Source organism: Pseudorca crassidens, chromosome 1 (assembly GCF_039906515.1).
Source record: "Pseudorca crassidens isolate mPseCra1 chromosome 1, mPseCra1.hap1, whole genome shotgun sequence".
Taxonomy (NCBI): domain Eukaryota; kingdom Metazoa; phylum Chordata; class Mammalia; order Artiodactyla; family Delphinidae; genus Pseudorca; species Pseudorca crassidens.
This window is the reverse complement of record NC_090296.1, coordinates 107,522,404-107,544,330: the sequence shown is the minus strand read 5'-3', so window position 1 is coordinate 107,544,330 and position 21,927 is coordinate 107,522,404. Positions and strand designations below refer to the sequence as shown.

The 21,927-nt window shown below is 37.8% G+C and overlaps 1 protein-coding gene across 8 annotated transcripts in view; it reads left to right on the top strand.

Annotated features, from left to right (window-relative positions):
* Positions 1-2,479: 2,479 nt before the first annotated feature.
* Positions 2,480-21,927, top strand: part of SLTM (SAFB like transcription modulator) — a 44,531-nt gene continuing 25,083 nt past the window's right edge. For 2 of the 8 annotated variants that reach the window (XM_067748284.1, XM_067748276.1), the window contains exons 1-5: positions 2,483-2,753; positions 3,711-3,798; positions 14,636-14,700; positions 17,354-17,551; positions 18,451-18,498. In XM_067748284.1, coding sequence (XP_067604385.1) covers positions 2,592-2,753; positions 3,711-3,798; positions 14,636-14,700; positions 17,354-17,551; positions 18,451-18,498 — 561 coding nt within the window. In that variant the 5' untranslated portion in view covers positions 2,483-2,591. Of the gene's footprint in view, positions 2,754-3,710; positions 3,799-14,635; positions 14,701-17,353; positions 17,552-18,450; positions 18,499-21,927 lie in introns of all 8 variants that reach the window. The other 6 variants (XM_067748320.1, XM_067748302.1, XM_067748329.1 and 3 more) reach the window with 5 other exon arrangements.

Below are 21,927 nucleotides of genomic sequence, written 5' to 3'. Positions count from 1 at the left end.
TTCCAAACAACATTCACACATAAAGCTTAAGTTATCATGTATCTGTATTGTAGAACTGCTCTACTACTTTTACTTTCATGATATAGTTGGAACCTCCATAGCCATGCATTCAACCATCCACGGATTCAACCAACTGTGGATCAAAAATATTCCCCCCAATTCCAGAAATTTCCAAAAAGCAAAACTTGAATTTGCCACGTACTGGTGACTGTTTACATAGCGCTTGCATCGTGTTTACAATTATTTACATAGCATTTACATTGTATTTGGTATTATAAGTAATCTAGAGATGATTTTAAATATGCAGGAGGATGTACATAGGTAATATGCAAATGCTACCTGTTTTATATAAGGGACTTGAGCAACTGCAGATTTTGGTATCTGAGGGGTTGCTGGAACCAATCCTGCACTGATACCAACAGACACCTGCACTGCTTTGTTTAAGAGTCCAGAGCAGGTTTTTGTTGTTGTTGTTGTTGTTTTAGGTATTACTTTTATTTATTTATTTAGTGGCACCAGGTCTTAGTTGCCCCTCACCAGCTCCTTAGTTGTGGCATGTGAACTCTTAGTTGCGGCATGCATGTGGGATCTAGTTCCCTGGCCAGGCATGGAACCCGGGTCCCCTGCATTGGGAGCACAGAGTCTTAACCACTGCACCACCAGGGAAGTCCCCAGAGCAGTTATTTTGTGCAATGTCCTACAATCAGATTTGTCTGATTGTTTTCTCATGATGAGATTTAGGTTAAACATTCTTGGCAATTTGGCAGGTGATGTATCCTCCTCCAGTGCATCAGATCAGAAGGTACAGGTCTCCATTGTAAGATAACTCCATTATAAGATTTTTTTTAAAGACAAAAACTCATTCATTTTACATATAACATTAGCTTCGGGTTAATATAACCCCTCTTTACAAGTGTCCACAGAAGGTGGGAGCAGGGTGGAAAAGACACTGGCATGAGAACTGAGGTTTAGTGCCAATTTGGTCAGTAATTAATTGTGGGGTGCCTAGGTAAAAATCTTAAAATCTTCATCTATTAAAGAGAGAGAAAAAGAGAGAGAGAGAGAGAGAGAGAGAGAGAGAGGAATGAGCCAGAAGATTTCTAAAGATCCTTTGAGTTCTAATATTCTATGACTATGAATCAACTTGTAATAGAGACAGAGGTGGGTTTGGGAGACTCTGCTCCTAATGCAGGGGGCCTGGGTTCCATCCCTGGCCAGGGAACTAGGTCCCACATGCATGCTGCAACTAAGAGTTCACATGCCACAACTAAGGAGCTGGTGAGGGGCAACTAAGAGCACCAGTTCGGCCACATACCAGCTATGTGAACACGGACAAGCCATTTAATCTCTCTAAGGCTTGCAGAGATTTACCTCAGAGAATGCAGAAAAATTAAGGGATTATTGCATGTCAAAGTGCATTATAAACCATAAAAAAAACTACCTAACTGGCGCGTATTATTTTATAATATCCAGTTTTTCTTTTTGCTCTAATTAGTTAATGAGAAAAGCAACCTAAAGTGACACAGACCTCATCAACTTTAAAACTAGGAAATGCCAGCGTTGTGTGTCATCATCTATTCATGGAATTTATAGAATAGTTTTATTCCATAAATGCTTATGCTTTGATGATTAATAATAGTGCCTAAAGTTACTCACTTGTACAGGCTAGTCCCGCCGAAGAGGATTGTCATTGTTCTTGGAATCCTAAATTTTGAGGGGGACAAAACAGTGAACACAGTGTATGAGAACGGTAACAAGTACTTACAAACTAAATTCCTCATTTAGTAATCAATTTTGTGTTGAGCCATCAGGACCCCCGGAGAGGATGGCAAACTGAGGCCAGTGCAGAAGGGAAGTTGTCCTGCTTTTTCAGTGAGATGGGCAGCCCTAGAATAGACTAATTCTCTTGAGCAAAGGCATGTTTTCCCGAGACAGCTAGTGGGACTTGTCACACAGGCCAGCCCTATTATATTCTTATAACCCTTTATACTCTTTATATTAACCGCCCCAGCGTTTCTTTCCGGCCTTCCAACAGAACTCGGGGAACCTAGTTAGTTCGTGCACAGTGGCCACAGTTTTTCGATTATTCAGCAGAACCGATAAAGTATTTCCCTGGAAGAGGTTTAGGACGCGCACACGCCCCTTGGTTTGCGTTGAGTGACGCGCGCACTATCTATGCCGAGAGTGCCCAGCGCACTGCTGTTGCTCAAGACTCGAGACACTTCCAGAAAATGGCTAACGAAGCGGTGGGGAACCGCGGCACGGCGGACGTTGGTGCCGTTGAACGCGCCTGACCTCCCAGTCCACGCAAGGCGGGGGGGTGGTCGCACCGCCCAGGTGGCAGCGTCCGGCTCCGCAGCGCGCGCTGGGAGCCATCCCCCGCCTCCCGCCAGTGCGCACGCGCGCCCCTCATCCGGGTGCTGGTTGAGGCTGCAGGTTGCGCCGGGGTGGCGGACAGGGGGCGGGGCTAGTGGCTCATTGTGCGCAGCGCTGTGCGGCGCCGGCGGCCGGCGAGGCCTGAGTTGAAGTTGGAGCTGCTGCCGCCGCCCTGCAGATCACTCGCTGCCTAGGCAGCGCGCTGTTCTTCTAAAATGGCTGCCGCTACCGGTGCTGTGGCAGCCTCGGCCGCCTCAGGTCAGGCGGAAGGTAAAAAGATCACCGATCTGCGGGTCATCGATCTCAAGTCCGAGCTGAAACGGCGGAACCTGGACATCACCGGAGTCAAGACTGTGCTCGTTTCCCGACTCAAGCAGGTGAGGCCCGGCTAGGTCCGGGAAGGCGAGCTTAGGCCGCGCCCCGGAGCCCCCACTTCCGCCGCAGCCCCCGTCCGCTCGCAGCCGCCGGGGCCCGCGGGGCGGCGAGGTGGGGAGGTCCCGGGCGGCGCCCTCGCGCGCGGGAGGGCGAGGACCCTCTCGCGGCGCCCCCGCCCCCGCGCGCCGGGCCTGGCCTGCGAGGGGCCCGCGAGCCGCCCGGGACCGGCCGCCGCAGCCCAGCGCACCCCTGCCTCCCCCGGGACGTCTCTGCCAGGCTGCGGACGGCCGGCGCGGTCTCCCAAGGGCGATCGTGGAGACCCGGGAGGCGCTCGGTCCCCAGCCTTTAGCGATGGTGAGCGCGTGCATTTCTTGGCCTCGTAGGGACTGGTTACTTTGGTGACTTCTGCGAAGTTACCATTTAATTGTGTCCAACCGTTTCCTCCCCATATTGGGGGGTAATTGGTAGTGGGAGTTGATGGGTGGGTAAGAGAAAGGGTTTGTTTTCCGCTGGGTTTTCAGTTTTTGCATTAGCGCAATAATCTTTTTCTTCCCTGATTATCTTTCTGGTTTGAGTGAGCGTTGGAATTGTAGTAGAGGAGAAATAAGTTTGTACTATAGAAATTAGGAAAGCTCCTTTTAGTTTTTTACTTTCGTAGCTAGCAACTTTGCTGCAATCGAGAATATTTAGACTTTTGTTCAGAATGATAATATGTGTTAGTTAATTTTCTCGACTGGGTAATATGTAAAACTCCATGTGATTTTGATACCTAATGATATTTCTTCCTGAAAGTTTCTCTCACTCGTGTAGTTTAATTGCTCCTTTGTGAGGTTGGTTTATGAAATGACTGGCAATTCTAATGTCTTGAGGCTTGAGGTTTGCTAATTTTTTTTTCATTTCGTTTTTTAAAATAAGTTTAGATAGACTGTGTAGCATATTAACTTCTCTTTCTAATGTAGGCTATTGAAGAGGAAGGAGGCGATCCAGATAATATTGAATTAACTGTTTCAACTGATACTCCAAACAAGAAACCAACCAAAGGCAAAGGTTGTTACGAGTTATAAACATATTTTAAAATATATTTTGGTTATATAACTTGCCTCTGCTCTTGTGCCACTTGCCCTGTTTATATAGTGCTACTCTTTGCTATTTCCCTCTGGCACTCTGCCTTGTTGGGTCAAGGAAGAAAAGTTACAGTTGCCAGGCTTTGGGTGACTAGTAGCCCTTAAGATTTGGCTGAAGCTGACCTGAAAGTGAGACCACTTCTTTCTTGCTTCTGAAAAAATTACAAAGTCAAGTTCCATAATATTTCTTCCTTCATAGTGTGAAGACCTGAAGAGTAAAATACGGTTTAATACATGTCTACCTTGCCCCACAATTGGCAGAGTATTGATGGAATTCCTACCAAATCTTTCACCTTGGCTCCTTGCTGTTTTCTCTAGTATATTAAAATTTTATAACCTTTGTGTTTAGTATTTTGTTTGATTTGGTGAACTTAATTTTGCATTTATGCCATTAAACATTCTAATTTTCAGTGAAATTCAAAAAGACCTTTACCAATCATACTAACAAGGTAGGGAAAAAAATCCATGACTAATTAGCTTAAAAATAAAAAGTTTTAAGTTATAGGGATATGTTAATGATTTCGATTTTATAACTTTTAAAGTAGGCCAGAATATATTTCTAGGATATGGTGATTTAATGAATAGGTAAAGGTTGTTTTAAATTAACATTTTAACAATATAAATGAGACTTAGATATATTTGAAAGGTTCTGGTAAGTGAAATACTTACTTGAATAATTACGGATTTCTCCCTCAGTCCTATAAGGACAATGTCAGAGGGTGGGCATGATGTGGGTATCTGGATCCTGGTACCTACATACAAGTTCCAGGCAGCTGCAGCATTTTAAAAACCTAACACTCTTTACTGCTTTAAGTGATCCTAAGTGCTACTCTCTGCTGTAGACCAGATTGATGGAACTAGAGTAAAATGGTTGAATGGATTAACCTTGAAAAGAAGGAAATAGTCAAGTTTGATCTTAAGCAATCTGCATGAGTATTGGGACTAGGCACATCCTGATGCCATCTCACTGAGAGTTTTTGTAGGTTTGCAAGAGTGCCCTATTTGTGCCAAAGGAAATTGAAAAGGGCAAAGAAGCATTTTCTGGATGGGATGGGAATGGCAGAGGTAGAAATGGTGTTTAGAGGAGTAACAAAGTTATCTTGAAAATCTGTGGCTTTTAATGTAATTCTTAACTCAGTGTATCACTTTGAGAGATACATTTCCCTGTGTTAGAGAAGCTTGTGTTGAGAAGCCTCTGCTGACAAACTCAGAGGCAATTTCAAAATGAGGAAGCATAAAAAATTCAGAAATAAGTACATCAGGAATTAACCATGTTTCTTATTGTGATTTCTTATAATGATTTTGATTCATGTCATTTATTTAGCATATTGTGGTAGTTTGATAGATGTTATGTATTAATCATGGTCCCAAATTTATATTTAAGCTGATTACTGATTTTAGCATGTAAAGTAAATCTCATTTGATTTATTCATTCTCACCTACTTTTAATTTCTCTGTGTATCCCTTTCTTTTTTAGTCATTAGGAACTTCACTCATCCTACCTTTAGCAATAAGTTCAGCAATATACTGTTTTAAGAAGTTTTTCAGTATACACATGTATATGTGTATGTATGTATGTGTGTGTATATATATATATAAAAGTATGTTAATTTTTTCCTCTTATATGGATTATAAGGATACTTGAAATTTAATTTTTCCATAACTCTGATGTTAAGGTATCTTGTAGTATTTAGTCAGGAGCCGTAACATTAATTGTGTGTCTGCAGCACACTACAACTGAGTACTTCATGAGACTCATTCTGGGACATGTGTGATAAATAACTCTTGTCTCCTTGAGTTCCATTTATCATTGTTCTGAAAATCCTGTGAATGAGAAAGAACATAATGTAAATCCCAAACTAAGAACCTAGTTTGAATTAATTTACAGTTAAGATGCTTATAAGTAAGATTATTTTAAATTTTAAATTAAGTTTAAAAATAATTTTTAGACATCAAATTTGAATAGGGAAACTTTAAAAAATATTAATAATTAACAGATTTTTAAAACTAAGGATTCAAGAAATTAAATAGTATTGTAATATGATGTTCTTTTTGTCACATCTTGTTTCACTTAGCAGTATCTATCTTAAAAGTAATTGCATCTTAGTCATACTACTTTTCCTTCAATGGGTATACTTCCTTTTTATAAAATTGGAAAATTTACTAGACCATCTGTAAGGGTCTCTTAATTCTGAAATTTAATAATTACATGTAGCTAGGAGCCAGAAGAAAAATTCTTTTTTTAGCTAAAATAGATGTATAAGGAAGGAACAGGAAAACTCATAGGTCCTCAGTCAGTATGGATATCTTTAGCTGGGAATACTAGAAAAGGATAAGAATAAAGAAAGGGATTACTTAGAGGCAGTCATGTAGACAACAGCAAGACACCACATTTAATAGCTTGTTAGGCAAAATAAATAATTCTTATGATGATGTGGCTTAATGTAGCAATAAAATTAAATGATGTTGAATGATAAGGCAAGAGAAGCTTCATGGGTCTTGAAAAGTTACTTAGGTGAAATATTAAGTTCGTTCTCTTATAAGTGCAGGGTCACTATTTCTCAAACAATTTTTTTGTGTTAAAATGATTATGTTTTGACAGATTAGAGGAAAAGGAATCTGCATTCTTAAGTATATTGTAGAATATTTTTAAAAATGCTGTTATTACAAGCACAAACTCACAAACTTGTAACAAATGTTGATAATGTTATAGCGGGTCCTAATATTTATGGTTAACATATTTGTAAAATCTATTTGCATAGAGTTAGTGGGGTGAAATTTTAAGCTTAGATTGGTTCTCACTTCTGAGTCTTTTCACATTCTCTTTGCTATGAAATTTTTAATAAGTAACCTAGAAGAGCGCTTCACCAGTGAGAGTTACTGTCATCATTTGGGTGTGTGTTAAGAAAGTGGTTAAACAGGTAGAGCTAACTCCTCATTAGCTTCTTTTAGAGATTATAGATGTAAACTTTCTTTCGGTTCACCTGTAAACAGCATATCATTCTTTTGGATATTCAACCTTTCGAGTCACCTCTAAACTTCAGCCAAAGTTACTTTAAGTAGTTAATCAGTGCAATATTCAGAAGTATATGTAATCAGTACTTACCAAATTGAAACTCACTTACAGTACTTGCAGGTTTAAAAAAGATTCAAACTGCTATATAAAATCTGTTTTGTTCCCACTATAGAAACAAGTATATTTTCGGGTTGCAGGTTTATCCAAACATAATGTCTGATTATGTGTGGAAAGTACCACACTCAGTATAATTAATTACATGTTTACTGTGTAAAGCTTTCTAAAATTTGTATGCCAAATAAGAATATAGTAATCAACCACATAAAATGAATTTCATATAATTTAGTGTCAGTGCACTGTAATGCTTGCTTTTTTTTTAAACTGTTGTATGTTTGGATGTTAAGGAAACTTTAATCAGAACTGTGGCATTGAGAAACATTTTGGGGACAAAATTGTCATAAATCTTTTTTGGGTACCCACTGGGCTAGAAGCTTTGTGGGGGTGAGGACATAATCTTTTATTTACATTAATCTCTGTAATGCCTAGCATATTGCTTGGCACATAACAGGTTTGTTGAATGAATACTGAGGGCCATATGATGACTTTCTTAACAACTGCTTTTAAAAATATTTCTTTTGGTGCTTATTTTAATTGCATATTTCTTTGTAGGCAGCAGTCAATCAGAGATTAATAGTCTTTACTATTTTCCAAACAGTTTTCCTTTTTAAGGTGCTTTTCTCAACAGCACTAGTGGCTTCTCCTTAAACACTGATTGTGAAATGTACTTACTTTTAGAGTATGTGAATCATGGCACTCGCCTTTTATCCCTCACCAAGTTGTTGCTGTGTTGGAAAGCCTCATAACTTTTGCTGGAATATTGTCCAACCTCAGAAGTTGTGTATGTCATTTTCATTTCACAAAATCAGGCCCTTTTACCTCAGCCATTAAAACCTGCATTTGACTTATGCAGTTGTATATAGTGGATTATGTTTATCACCAAAGCACTTTTGTACTTTTTTCAGCTATTTTATTGTGTCAAGGATCCTGGTGGGGAGATAGATAAAATTTTCTAGTACTTTATGACAGTGTCTTTCTCCCATGTCATTCATCTCCTAGGCATTTTGAATTAAGGACAGAAGACTTCAGACTTTTTCTTCTCTTTCATGAACTCATGTAAAATAAAGTGAGAATTGTCCAGGAATTAGAGGAAAAAGCAGTCATTATTATCAGTTGGTGGCATCAGAAATGACTTTAATGAAGAGACTGAACAATGGCTTAGGGTTTAAGGCTGAAATTTGCTGATTTATTTAATCAACTATAAGTTAGTTCTCACACATTACAATAAAAGGGCCTCGGTGTGGTGCAATTCTGGGAGTTAACCATTCACACCATAAACTCCACAGCCCGAGTTAGCCTTATGTGGCAGTTCTGGTAACCTGGAATAGTAGTTTGTATTATGGCTTTACAAATTGTTTTCCAGATTATAAAAGTGAAATGTTTTCATTTTAAAAATTAGATAATCCAGAAAAGTACAAAAAAGTGAAAATTGCCCGTAATTCCACCACTCGGATTTTATCACAGATAACATGATCTAAGGTATATACGTACATGTGCATGTACTCATAGGAGGTTTATGTTTAAGGTTTTTTTTTTTTTTTTTAACCTTGTTGAGAATTAATACCGGTTCATACCTACTCAAGGTGTTTTGTTGAAGCTAGGTAGAATTTAAATTTTTTCTAGTCTGGAGAATCTGAAAACGGTAACCTTTTATGTTCTTCTCACTCCAACTTCTTCAGTTATGCTCAGTCTGCTCTACATTAGAGTCATTTGAGTTTTTAAAAATACAGATACCTGGACTTCCCTGGTGGCGCAGTGGTTGAGAGTCCGCCTGCCGATGCAGGGGACCACGGGTTCGTTCCCCGGTCCGGGAAGATCCCACATGCCGCGGAGCGGCTGGGCCCGTGAGCCATGGCCGCTGAGCCTGCGCGTCCGGAGCCTGTGCTCTGCAGCGGGAGAAGCCACAATGATGAGAGGCCAGTGTACCGCAAAAAAAACAAAACAAAACAAAAAAATACAGATACCATGCTCCTGCCCCCCAGAGAGTTGGTTTTGGTTACTCTGTTGGGGGCCCAGGAATCAGTATTTTCTAAAAGTTCCCCAGGTGATTCGCATGCAGCTAGGGTTAAGAACCACTGGCTGCTCTAGATTACTGCTTAAAACTTAGCATCATTTTCATTCATCTCTTTCTGCCTGTCAGTTTGCAATTAGTTCTCTGTTACAGTTTTCAAAACACTTTCACATTGCTTTATTTGATGCTCACAATAATGCTGAGCTAAGCAGTGCTAGTTTCTTCTTATTGATAGGATAGAAAAGTAATCTGTTAAGAACTCAAGTTACATTCTTGCTGCCTTTTAAAGTCTTGTGCAAATGCTCACAAGTGTGTGTGGATGTTCAGTTTGGTTGTCTTTAGTGACACAGTTAAGAGATTTTAAAAAATATACATTTGGTGTGTTCCAGATTTATTTTATTATAATGAGTATGAAATATCTTTATGGTAGATTTTTAAAAAATAATAAAATGACCTATTGGATGGCTGCTATGTTTAGGACAGTGTGCAAAGCCTTTTAGAAAACTGATTTCATTAGTGAAATACCATTTTAATAGAAGAGAGACTAAAACACATATGCAAATGGTTAACACAAGGCATAGTACGTGATTATTTTAAGATTTCATACAGTTGAGGAGAGGTTGTTGCTGGAATCATCAGTGTTGTTCAGTTTGGCCTGGTCTCTGAGTCTTCCCCCCTCTTATCCAACAGAAATTTTATGACTGAACATTTTCTAACGTTTCATAGCTTCTGTAAATGTTTAGGGGAAAAGTTACTCAGCCACAAAATTTTTTTGGCAAAATTACTTTAAAATCTACTTGTTAAGTGGATTTTTTGTTTCATTTTGTTTCTGGAGGTATTTCTGAACTTGAAAAGGAAAATTACCAAACCTTGTAAGGACCAGTTTGCCTTTGAAGAAGAAAACCAAATTGCCATCCAAAATTCTTTATTGTTAACTCTGAAATACAAACATTCTGAAAATGAAGTTTTTTCTTAAGTTTGGTGGCAAAAGTGAGGCTACTTATAGTCTTGGTTTATCCTAATTGATGTTAATATTCATATATTTCATTGCACAAATGTTTCCGTGATTGATTGAGAGAAGCTGTTCCAGAAGCCACTGGGAGGTTTAAATTAACACATGGTATAGACACTATTGTACTCTCTTAAAATCTGACAGTTCTGAAACATGTCTGGCCCCAGTGGTTTCACTAAGGATTTGTGGACCCATAAAAACAATGCTGCATAATTAAGGAGGTATTCTAGTGTCGTCTTCCTTTGGTGTATACATTTTTACTTTTGACCCTAAAATCATTGCAGTGAAATTTCAAAATAACTATATGTTACTACTATGATAGTTTGAGATGTGATAAGTAATTTTGCTTCCAGTTTCTATTTTGCTATTCAGACTGTCTTTACTACTCAGTTTATTTTCTAGTTTTGTTCCTCAGAGCATTAAAGTTAGGCTTCCGACTACATTGCACTTTCAGTTAGCTTCCTCATCCTGGTGGTGCTACTTTGCTTTGGACCAGTTCCCATTTCTGTGGTATATGCCAGATTCCCTGAAGGACAAAAGATTCATTTATTAGTTTGTTGTAGGAGCTTTCATAGCACAGGCTTAAATGGGATATGGGGTATAAATGATTACTGACTGCACAAAAATGTGCCTAAGCTGGTGGTGCTTGTTGAATTATGTGGGATTTGATTTTTCTTTTAAGTTATTTCTTATCTGTGACATCATAAAAGTTAGGAATCTGTCGATGTACTTTGTAACATCGTTAAAGTTGGAGTTTACAGTCCTTCATGACAGGATGGGGTTGCACATGATGCTAGTTTGACTGGCATGTCACGTCTTACCTTTGTCCCAGTGAGGGCTGATAGAAATTCTGAATAGAAATCCAGACATTGTTTACTGCTAGCATCCAACCTATAACCTACATATATATAATGCTTGAGTATCTACTTATTATATAGCATTGTACTAGGTTCTGGGCTGGATGATGAACATCATAGCTTTTTAAGATGTGAATTATTTTTGTATGGTGGAGGGGTGATACTTTTTTTCATAAAGGAAGAAATTACAGTATAGTTTCTAATTCATCATGTGTAAACAAGTGCAGAGTTACAGATCATGAGAGGAGTCAAAAACTAGTGTGTGAAATGTCAGTTTTCTTAAATATTATGTACCTATCAGGTTATTATTAAAGTTTCATCACTGTATGTTTGAAAATCTCCTCCTTGTGGTTTTTATGCTTACAAGCTTATGACACATTGTGTCCAGTGCTTTCATGTGATACATCTGTTAAAAACAATAAGGGATAGCAAACTTGGACCTTTTTGTGTACCTCTGCCTCTTGTTGCCTGTTTGTCATGGGGCAAGTTACGTAATTTCTGTGACTCTCACATTTTAAAATTTTATGGATGTGGCTTGTGGAGCCTGTGTTCATGCTAAAAGAGATAACATTTTTAACAACTGGCACATTGTAGCTACTTGAACATCAATGGTTTTGTGGTTTTTGAGGAGTGGGAATAGGCCTGGGATTAAACTGAAGCACTACCCTTACTAACTTTGTAATCTGATTAACTTTTCAGCATTAGTTTCCTGTTTTGTAAAATGGGGCTAGTTAAGAGGATAAAATAAATGCATTAATACATATGAAGCATTTATCCTAGTGTCTGCACTGTGGAAGCTGCTTAAGCAGTGGTAGTGACTGCTGTTGTTGTTTTGGTTGATGTAGTGTAATTTGGTTTTCCTTTAAGTAAACTAAGGCAAGTGAAACTCACCATGGATAGTGATGTAGCTTGTCATTATGATGAGGGCTGCCATTTCAAAGATGGTATCTGTAAATTGAGTTAATTAACCACTGCTTACTAGAATAATGTCTTTTAAGTAGGTCATAGTAAGATGAAGTGGAAAGAATTTAAGACTGGAAAAGAGAAGCCTTGGCTTCCAGTTCTGACAATGCCATTTACTAGCTTTGGGCAAGCTGTATAACCTCGGGTTCGTTTTCTCTTTTGTAAAGTTGTGATTACCGGCCCTATGTACCATGGGGTGCTAGGAAAAATCAGTTGACCTTTTTTTTTCTAAGTGCTTTGCGGGACTTCCCTGGTGGCGCAGTGGTTAAGAATCCACCTGCCAATGCAGGGGACACGCGTTTGAGCCCTGGTCTGGGAAGATTCCCCCATACTGCAGAGCGGTTAGGCACGTGAGCCACAACTGCTGAGCCTGCGCTCTAGAGCATGCGAGCCACAACTACTGAAGCCTGCACGCCTAGAGCCCGTGCTCCGCAACAAGAGAAGCCACTGCAGTGAGAAGCCCACACACTGCAACGAAGAGTAGCCCTCACTCGCCACAACTAGAGAAAGCCCGTGCACAGCAATGAAGACCCCATGCAGCCAAAAATAAAATATAATAAAATAAATTTAAAAAAATAAAGCGCTTTGCAAATTGTAAAGCATTTTATATTTGTGAAGAGTAAATAATATTTGCAAATGATCTGAAGGAGTTCACCCAAAAGCTCTACTCTATAGGTTATTTGGTGGTGTGTGTGTTGGGGGGTGGAATCCTATAGTTTTATTTTATTTATTTATTTAATTTATTTTTGGCTGCGTTGGGTCTTAGTTGCGGCACGCGGGATCTTCGTTGAGCCCTGTGGCTCTTCGTTGTGGTGCACGAGCTTCAGGGCCATGGGGTCTGTAATTGTGGTGCATGGGCTCTGTAGTTTGTGACATGCGGGCTCTAGTTGAGGTGCGCCAGCTCAGTAGCTGTGGCGCGCCAGCTCAGTAGTTGTGGCATGTGGGCTTAGTTGCCCCGTGGCGTGTGGGGTCTTACTTCCCTGACCAGGGATCAAACCCTCGTCCCCTGCATTAGAAGGCAGATTCTTTACCACTGGACCACTAGGAAGTCCCAATCCTATAGTTTTAAAAAGCTTATTTCTTCTCAAAGGTAGCATCTTTAAAGTTTTTATATTATGGAACTTTCTCTAAACGTGATAAAACAGTTTAGTGAGCTCTTTCTCACCTGATACTGTTTTCTTTTGTAAGGAAGGAACAGCTCTCTTGTTGCCCTTGTAGTAACTTCTAATTTGTATTTTCTCTAAAATACAAATACCACTAAGCTCAACATTTTGTTTCTCTTTTGATTCACACAAGCCCTCAGGGACACGAAGACCTCTTTTACCTCAGTGGATAAAAGAAAACTCTTTACTCTTAATCTTTTCACGTATTTGGAAAGGACCAGTATCTTGTTTCACTTTTTTTTTTTTTCTTTTTGGGGTACGCGGGCCTCTCACTGCTGTGGCTTCTCCCGTTGCGGAGCACAGGCTCCGGACGCGCAGGCTCAGCGGCCATGGCTCACAGGCCCAGCCATTCCGCGGCATGTGGGATCTTCCCGGACCGGGGCACGAACCCGTGGTCCCCTGCATCGGCAGGCGGACTCTCAACCACTGCGCCACCAGGGAAGCCCTTGTTTCACTTTTTATCTCTCATTCATGGAAAGGATTTCAAATTGGGGGTAGATGGAAGATAGGAGCTGGTGAGGAGACATGGGAAAGGGAGGCATCCTAACTTTTTTCTTACAGTTACCTCACAACTAAACCCTCTACTCTGGGGGTCATGGAAGCTTGAGACATGGCAACGCCTGTTTTATGCAAAGGAAAGGTTGATTAGTTAGCCTCAGGAAAGAATCATTAACCTCTCAAAATCAGTAAAAATTTTAAAATTTAATAGTAAAATTTTAGCAGCTGTGATTTTTTTTTTTTTTTTTTACAGCATTTCTGATACATTATGGGTTATTTAACTAGTAGATTTTTGTGGACTAGCTTGAAAACACAAACTTTTAGCTTTGGCTCTGTGGAAAACTTTTTTTTTTCTGATGTGGAAAACATTTTTAAAATTCCAACCACCAGTTTGCAAAGTTTTGAAGATGAGGTCAGGGAGGCCTGTAGTCTATCTAGAAGCTCTTAACAGTTTTTGGTCTGAAGTAATTTTTACTTGCCTTAAATCAGTTAAATCAGTCATTATGTTAAGCGCCCAGCGCTATTTATATTTAGGCCTTTGGAGAAACACAAAATAAGCATAAAAGCAGTCACTGTACTTAAGGTATTTTTTTAAGTGGTGAAGCAAGATGTACTTGAGAGTACAAGGCAATATCTAATCAGCTGATGGATTGTGAGGTGTCAAGTGTGAGAATTTTATTTTAGAGAAAGCTTGTTGACAAGGAGAACTTAGGGAAAGCTTTATGGGGGATATGAGTCTTGAATTTAGCTATCAGATGTCTGGTTATGTATACAAATAGGAGAGAACTGTTGAAAGGTGCTGCTACTTCCGGGAGAATTGGAGGTAGAGAATTTGAGTGGTGTAAAAAATGTACCTCATATGTCAAGTCGGTTAAGATGATGGGTTCATATGTAGGATTAATTGTACAGTTTATTTTAGTGAAATGAAACAGCATGTCATTGTTAATAAAGCTTTTTTTTTTGTTTGGGACAGCTGTGGCCAGGTGGTTTATAAGCAGTTGGCATTAGCTTTGTCAGATGATTTGGGAGTGGAGAGTGGTACCTCGGGGTAAACTTCTCTGAATGTTTTTTGCTTTTGAAGTAATAAAATATTGGTTGTTAGCCCATTTTCCTTCTTTCGCAGGTAAAAAACAGGAAGCAGATGAGTTGAGTGGAGATGCTTCTGTGGAAGATGATGCTTTTGTCAAGGTAAAGTGTTAATTACACAGGTTAAGATGTTTATTTTGAGCCTAGCATTTTGCATGATGAATTCATGCATTTTACTGGAACAATAGACACTGAAATATGTAGGTAAAATAATGATAGAGACTTATGTAATATTGTCAATCTTATTAATTCTCATAGTTGAGAAATATAATAAATAACTTTATCTTTAGTTAAATGAGACAAAGCAAAAAATGTTTGTCAGAGCATTTAAGTAGAAATTCGAGACATAGGGGCCGGAGGAACAGCTACAGGACAATTGTTATCTTAGTTCCTGGACAACGTACTGCCCATCGCATTAGCTTTCGTATATAACAAACAGAACTTAGAAAAATGTAGTCCCTAAAATGGAGAGAGTTGCTGATGTGTTGCTACTTGGTGAAGATCAGATTAAGAAATTTGTTTTGCCCTTTAAAGATAAGCCAGGTCTTTATTGGCTAAAAAAGAATGTACTTTAAAACTGACCAACCAGAAATATGAAGTATTTTAATTTTAATTGAGGTTGTGGCAGTTCTATATTACTGTTATTTTTAATCATAGTTAGATTTTTTTTGTTTTGTTTTCATTTTAATGAAGTGTGATCTGCTATTTACTGATCATTAGATCTTAGGTAGTGTGGCATTTGCAGGAGTTATTTAATGAGCATAGTTCCTCTTAACTTATGTACATTTACACCCCATGTATTTCCATTTTCTGTGTACAGTTAGGCCATATTGCCATAACATCTTGGGATGTCTGTGTGCTCCACCATGAAGCCAGCTCATGTCCATTCACCCACCCATCTCTCCTACGGTCTAGCTCTCTACCCTCCCTACGTTATACACACACAAGCCACACAGCACCATGCGTCTCAACGCTTTGTATCTTGCACTTTGAGGGCAGGCACAGAGAGAAAGAGATGTTTGGTTGAGGAGTTAGCCCTGCAGTCAGATCGTTTAGGAAATGTTTGCTCAGGGATCCATTAAAATTGATGATTGCATGTCTGTAACCAGCTTTCGTTTGAGCATTTAAGAACTCTTCAGTCTTTGTGTTCTTTTATCCTTGTGGTATATCTTCCATTAGGTTTGTTCCTTTGCTCTTATTTTCTCTAGTTATCTTCACTAGTGAGTGCATGATTAAGCCAAAATTACCCATAAGCTGGAAAAGCATTGTGCCTTAGTAAAAACCCTTTTAGTTTTCACATTTCTAACTTCCTTTCAGCTCTTCAGTTCATAAAAATGTTTCAGTCGTTTGAAACATTACGAGATGTAATATTGCTGTCTCTTACATGTACTGCCGAGGTTGCCTTTGTGTAATTATTAAATGAACCTGGTCTCATAATGTCTAGAAGAACAAAAGAGCTTTTAAAAAAATACTATTTAAATATATCTTCACTCTCTTTATATTTCTTTTTCCCTTTGGAAGTATCCGCGTATGTGATGAATTTGATAGAAATTAAGTGAATATGCTTTCCCTGTTTCTCAGAGTTGGCAGTTTTGGAATTTATACAGTAGTGGTGGGTAAATATCACCTATTGCTTAGATATATGAATACTATGGGAATTACTTCTACTTATAGGTGAGGAGAATGGTCAAAGTTGGCACTTCAGAGTAGATGAAGTTCCCTCAGTGACTTCCCTTGTGATTTTCTTTTGTTTTGCACCTATTCTTCCACCATCATATAACCAACCACCTACTCCATTTTCAATCCCCTACGTTCCTCCACCCATAGGTAGTGAAGCTGGTTAAACCTCTGTCCCAGAGACGCCCTGCTCCCCAAGCACTCCATATTCCAAAACAATCGTATTTCTTCTCGGTGCCCACCAGAAATTTCTTTTCACTCATTGCAGTTCAGCTATGAATGATTAATAGTTATACCCCTGCACTTTTCCCCTTTTAACTCAGAAACTTTTTGTTAAATCTGCTAGATGTACCATGAGAATAGCAAAGGAGGAAGGGATGTTCATTGCTTTCAACCCTTTCTCTGCAGTTAATCAAAGAGGGAACTAGGCACATTGCTGCTTTTCTTTGTTTCTACTGAGGTACCGTTGTATCCTTAAACTTTGAAGGGCAAACAGATATTCTTTCACAGAGGCAATCCCAACCTATGTTCCCCTGCTTAATCGGCTTTGTGGCATAGTGGTAGATTTCAAAGCTAATACATTTAGATTAATTATTTGCATATTTTCTAAGAACAGACATTGGTGTAACAGTTGGAATTCCTTATTATTAATTGGAAATAAACTTTATATTATCGTATGTAAGATTTCCGTGGTCTTTGAAGTTAAATCAAACTGTGACATGTGGAGAAAAGAAGTCATTTCTTTGAAGCCGTGTCTTGAAGGATGGCTCATACAAGTATGTGATTTGGTAAATATTAAACAACTGGAACTTGAGAGCAATCCAGTTAGTGTGTATGTATTTCAGTGTAAGAGATTTGGGAACTCAGATGCGTAGTTTAATGACCTTGGTTTTAGACCCCCTCTATTTTTAAAGACACAGTTAGTGTGTCCTATAAAATGATTGAACTTTGACTTTGGGAATAATGTCAAAATATGATAAAAGTGAAAACATTTAGAGATGTAAATTACCAAAAAGGTTTGGTGGATAGCCTATAGTACTTTGCCTCGAGTTGTACCAAATTTTCTTACCATTAAAAGGACTGTGAATTGGAGCATCAAGAGGCACATGAACAAGATGGAAGTGACGAACTAAAGGACTCTGAAGAATTTGGTGAAAATGAAGAAGAAAATGTGCATTGCAAGGAGTTACTTTCTGCAGAAGAGAACAAGAGAGCTCATGAATTAATAGAGGCAGAAGCAATAGAAGATATAGAAAAAGAGGACATCGAAAGTCAGGTCTTTAGCCAGTTTTTTTTAAAACGTGACACAGATAAATTAAGTACTAAATAATAAAAACGTATATTTCTAGTTCAATGTGAAAGTCACAGAACTTTAAAAAAATATATTTTAAAAGTTATTTATAAATCACTCAGACTCCTACCATCTAAGATGACCCTTTTATTTTTGCTTATTATCTTCCACATATGTATATATTTTTACCTAGTAGTTATCGTGCCATAAGTTGCTATTCTATATAATATTTTCACATAACATATCATAATGACTTCATAATTCTTGTGTTACACCACAGTTTATTAGACTGTTTTCTATGTGTCTGATAGCTACTCCTTTAATTTGGGATATTTAAGTTGTTTACTACCCTACTATGAATGAGTGTACCAATCTAACTCTGACCTTGCTAACATTATAAGGTGGTAGTTTTGGTTTGTTTTGTTTTTACTACTTTAGAAGATAAAAAGACTAATTTGCATTTATTTGGTTGTCATCAAGGGTGGGGAAATTACTTATGAAGGTTTAACTTAAAAGCATATAATTTTTAAATCTTTTCTTTGAATGAAATAGATCATTTGTCCTGCTTTGAAGTATGTTAGTACATCTTAAGAAAATCAAGGGATTAGGGGGTCAGTATTCATGCTTAGAACACTTCGTTCTACTTAGCCTAATAAATGAAGGGCTCATGAAGGACATTTTTCTAATTCTTTTATCAATGTGACTAAGCGTTTCTGTTGGCATAAAAAATATAGCCTGAATTATTAAGCATTGACTTAGGACCCATGGTATCCATAGACCCTGCACAGAACACGAGGCACATGATAATCGGGTATAGCATAAAAGCATTCTCATGTTACCCAGATATTTTGTAAAGCAAAGCTATTGTATACCCTTTTACTTAGGAAATTGAAGCTCAAGAAGGTGAAGATGATACCTTTCTAACAGCCCAAGTAAGTTTACATTTAGTCCTATGAATTTGATATTGTGGGTGGAAGGGCTTGGAAAAGGAATCTTATTTTGACTTCATAATTCTTTAATTCATAAAACTGCCTTAAATTTAATACTGAGTTACTTATGTGGTGTATACAAAATACTTTAAAGTGGCAGCTGAAATTTCTGTTGCCATAGAGGTAATTGGAAGTTATTACAACAAGGTTCCTACCATTTTCAAAATAAAAATAAAAACAGTCTATCCTTTGTATAAAACATGACTCTAGTTACCAGTCTTTTGGGAAGCCTTCACACTCCTTGATTTTTTTTGGTCACTTTGGTATAAAATAAATCATTTAAAAGTACTAATATCCTTTTCAAAGCTTTAAAATTTGGTTAATTTAACACTCCTAGGATGGGCATAGTATAAAAATGATAAAAATCTCTGTTCAATTAATTTACTTGGGGTATGTATGTATGTATGTGTATGTGTGTGTAGAAAATGACAACTCTTCTAGGCTGTATTAGATTTTGTTTTTGGTATATGTGATAACGCGTAGTGTACATTTTAAAGTATGACGTACAGATGCTGTAAACACATTTATAGCTCAATTTCTCTACTAAAAAATTACCCTGTCTTTTTCTCATATCTGTACTCAAGAATGCCTTGTTCATGTACCCTCTTTAAATAGTATACTTTCAAATAGAGATAGGGATTCCCTCTGTTTACTAGATTTAGAAAAAATAGTGATCCAGCTGTGTTTTTTCCTCATTCTAATATTTACTGGAAGAGTGTATAATGGGGCGTATATTCACAGACTGCTTAGCTGATTGCCTCTGGTCATGCCTTCTTTCCTGCAGCTCTCTTGCCTTTGAAATGCTGGTGAGGCTATATATTGGCTCTCTGTGTTTATTTCAATGGGGGAGAAATTGCATTTCTGGGAGGAATGTTTTTGGTAATTTGGAATATTCAGGAAGGAAATATTAGGACTCTGAAAGTCTGTAGACTTGTCCCCCGTACTATCCTCAGGTACATTCATTTCTGAATGATGAAAAGTAGATGAGGAAGATCAACTCCCAGATTGGAGGAGTACCTTTTATAGATTACTAATTTGCAAAAAGGTAAAGTTGAACTCTTCATATTCTCTGGCAACGAGTTTTTAAATTTTCATCAAGGGCCTCTCTTACAGTTGCACAGGTTGTGAGTGTGTGAAAGCATCACATCTAAGGGTCCCCATTCTCATAATAGATTATATATTTATTGTAGAAATTTAACAGAAGTATCTTAAGGAATGAGTGCCTTTTTCTAATTTTTCCAAATTTTTATGGGCTAGATTTGGCCTTGCTCCCATTCCATCCTGAGAATGAAATAACATATACTTCTCATCAAGGGGCAAGTTTTGCTTTATCATATCAAAAGGGAGGTTACTTCTTCAGAGAAGTTTTAAGTAAAATGACCTTTTTCCTCTTCCTAAATGATGTATAGTGGAATATCTAGAAATATATATGAATGTATCTGAGTTCCATCATGATCTGATGCTTCTAAACATGACTAATGAATGTATTGTCTTACTACGTGTGTTAAGGAATACTGCATAGAGTGTACCCATCACACAGCTTCTGCTGTTATCAATTCACGGGCAGTATTATTTCATCTATACCTCTGTTCACTTCCGCTTTTCTGGATTATTTTGAAACAAATTCCAGACATCGTATTTACTTTAAAAATTTCAGTATGTAAAAATTTAAAAATTTCAGAACTCTTTTATTTTTTACATTATTACTCCTAAAACACGATTTTTAGTATCTTCAATTACTCAGTTGTCCAAAATTTTTTTAAAAAACAGGTTTTATTTGAATCCAGATACAAGTAAGATCGAGACATTGTGATTGATTGAAATGTCTTTTAGACCTCTTTTAATCTCTAGGTTTTCTCTCCATCTTTTTTCCCCTACTGTCTTATTTGTTAAAGAAATTGAGTTGTTTATCCTATAGAACAAGAGTTGGCAAAGTTTTTCTTAAAAGGCCAGGTAGAAAAGGCCATTAGCCGTTGTGGGCCATATGGTCTGTCACAGCTATCTAACTCTGCCATTGTAGTGTGAAAGCAGCCACAGACATTAGGTGAATGAATGGAGATGGCTGGTTCAATAAAAATATTTACAAAAAGAGCATCTAGCATAGTTTGACAAGTCATAGAGCTTCCAAAGTCTATATTTTGCTGATTACATTCCTATGGATTCGTTCAACTCTGTTTACTGTATTTCCTGTAAATTGGTAAGTTGGTTATAGGATCCAGAGGTTTACTATCTGATTCCTGCACCCCCATCTCCATCCCCGCAAGACATACAGCTAATTCCCAGGTAGTGTTGTATTCTTCTATTTGGATACACATAATGTTTGACTGTATCTTCTTGGTGATGGTACCAATCATTGATGATCCATACTGCACTGGTTATTTAGGGAGATCAAAGTGGTGATATTCTAATTCTGTCATTTTTTTCTTTATTTGTTAGCTGGAATGTTCCTTGGAAAGAGAAACTTCTCACCTGCTATTTGGTTACCCTGTGGTACCATTTACAAAGAAAGGCGGGATATATGTTTGATTATTTTTCTTTTATTTACCAATTTTCAAAATAATGAGCTGGTTCATGAGCGTCTCCAATAGTGACTAATGAGGTTCTTTTTTTTTTTTTTTTTTTTCTTTTTCTCCCATAGTTTCATTTTGAACTCATGGACTTAAATATTTTTAATGTATTTCAGTCCATTGTAGTTATTATCCTTATTAATGCTCAAATTGTCCCATCTGTAGCCAGTGAGAACCTCTTCAAGTTGGCTTTTGAGTCCTTTCAACATGATCCTAGTAGTCTTTGCTTCTGTGCTTTCTGGTAAAGATGTTCCATTTCCTGCTCCAGACCTGTAATTAGCCATTTTTTCCTTTTAGTGGTAAATGGTATTTCAAGACAGTAATCTCCATGGTAGGGGTATTCATTGCCACTGGGTTATTCATGTTTTCTAGGCCTTTTCAATGTACAGTGCTAGAGAATGTGTTTTTTGTTTGCTTGTTTTTGTTGGTTTTTACTTCTAAGATAAAATAGATTTTGAGTTCATAAGGATACTTCTAAGTTAATTATTTTCTTTATCTCACAGTGTATATACAATAGTCCTAGAATGATAATACCAACACCGCCACCAGTGTGATTTCTGAAAATAATTTAAGGTTTTTCTCCCCAGTTGTATCTCTCCTAAGGCTGTACCCCTCTAGGAACAAACAAATCACTGTGTTTTAGACTAGTCTTCTGTGTGATCACCAACTAATACATATTTAGGTTGACTTGTTTCATTTTATTTTCAATGTTTAAGTATTGTTTTTTAAAAAAATTAATCTGTAACTTCTTGTGAGTCTATAGTTATTTCAAAATAAAAAGTTATAATTTTAAATTTAATTTTAT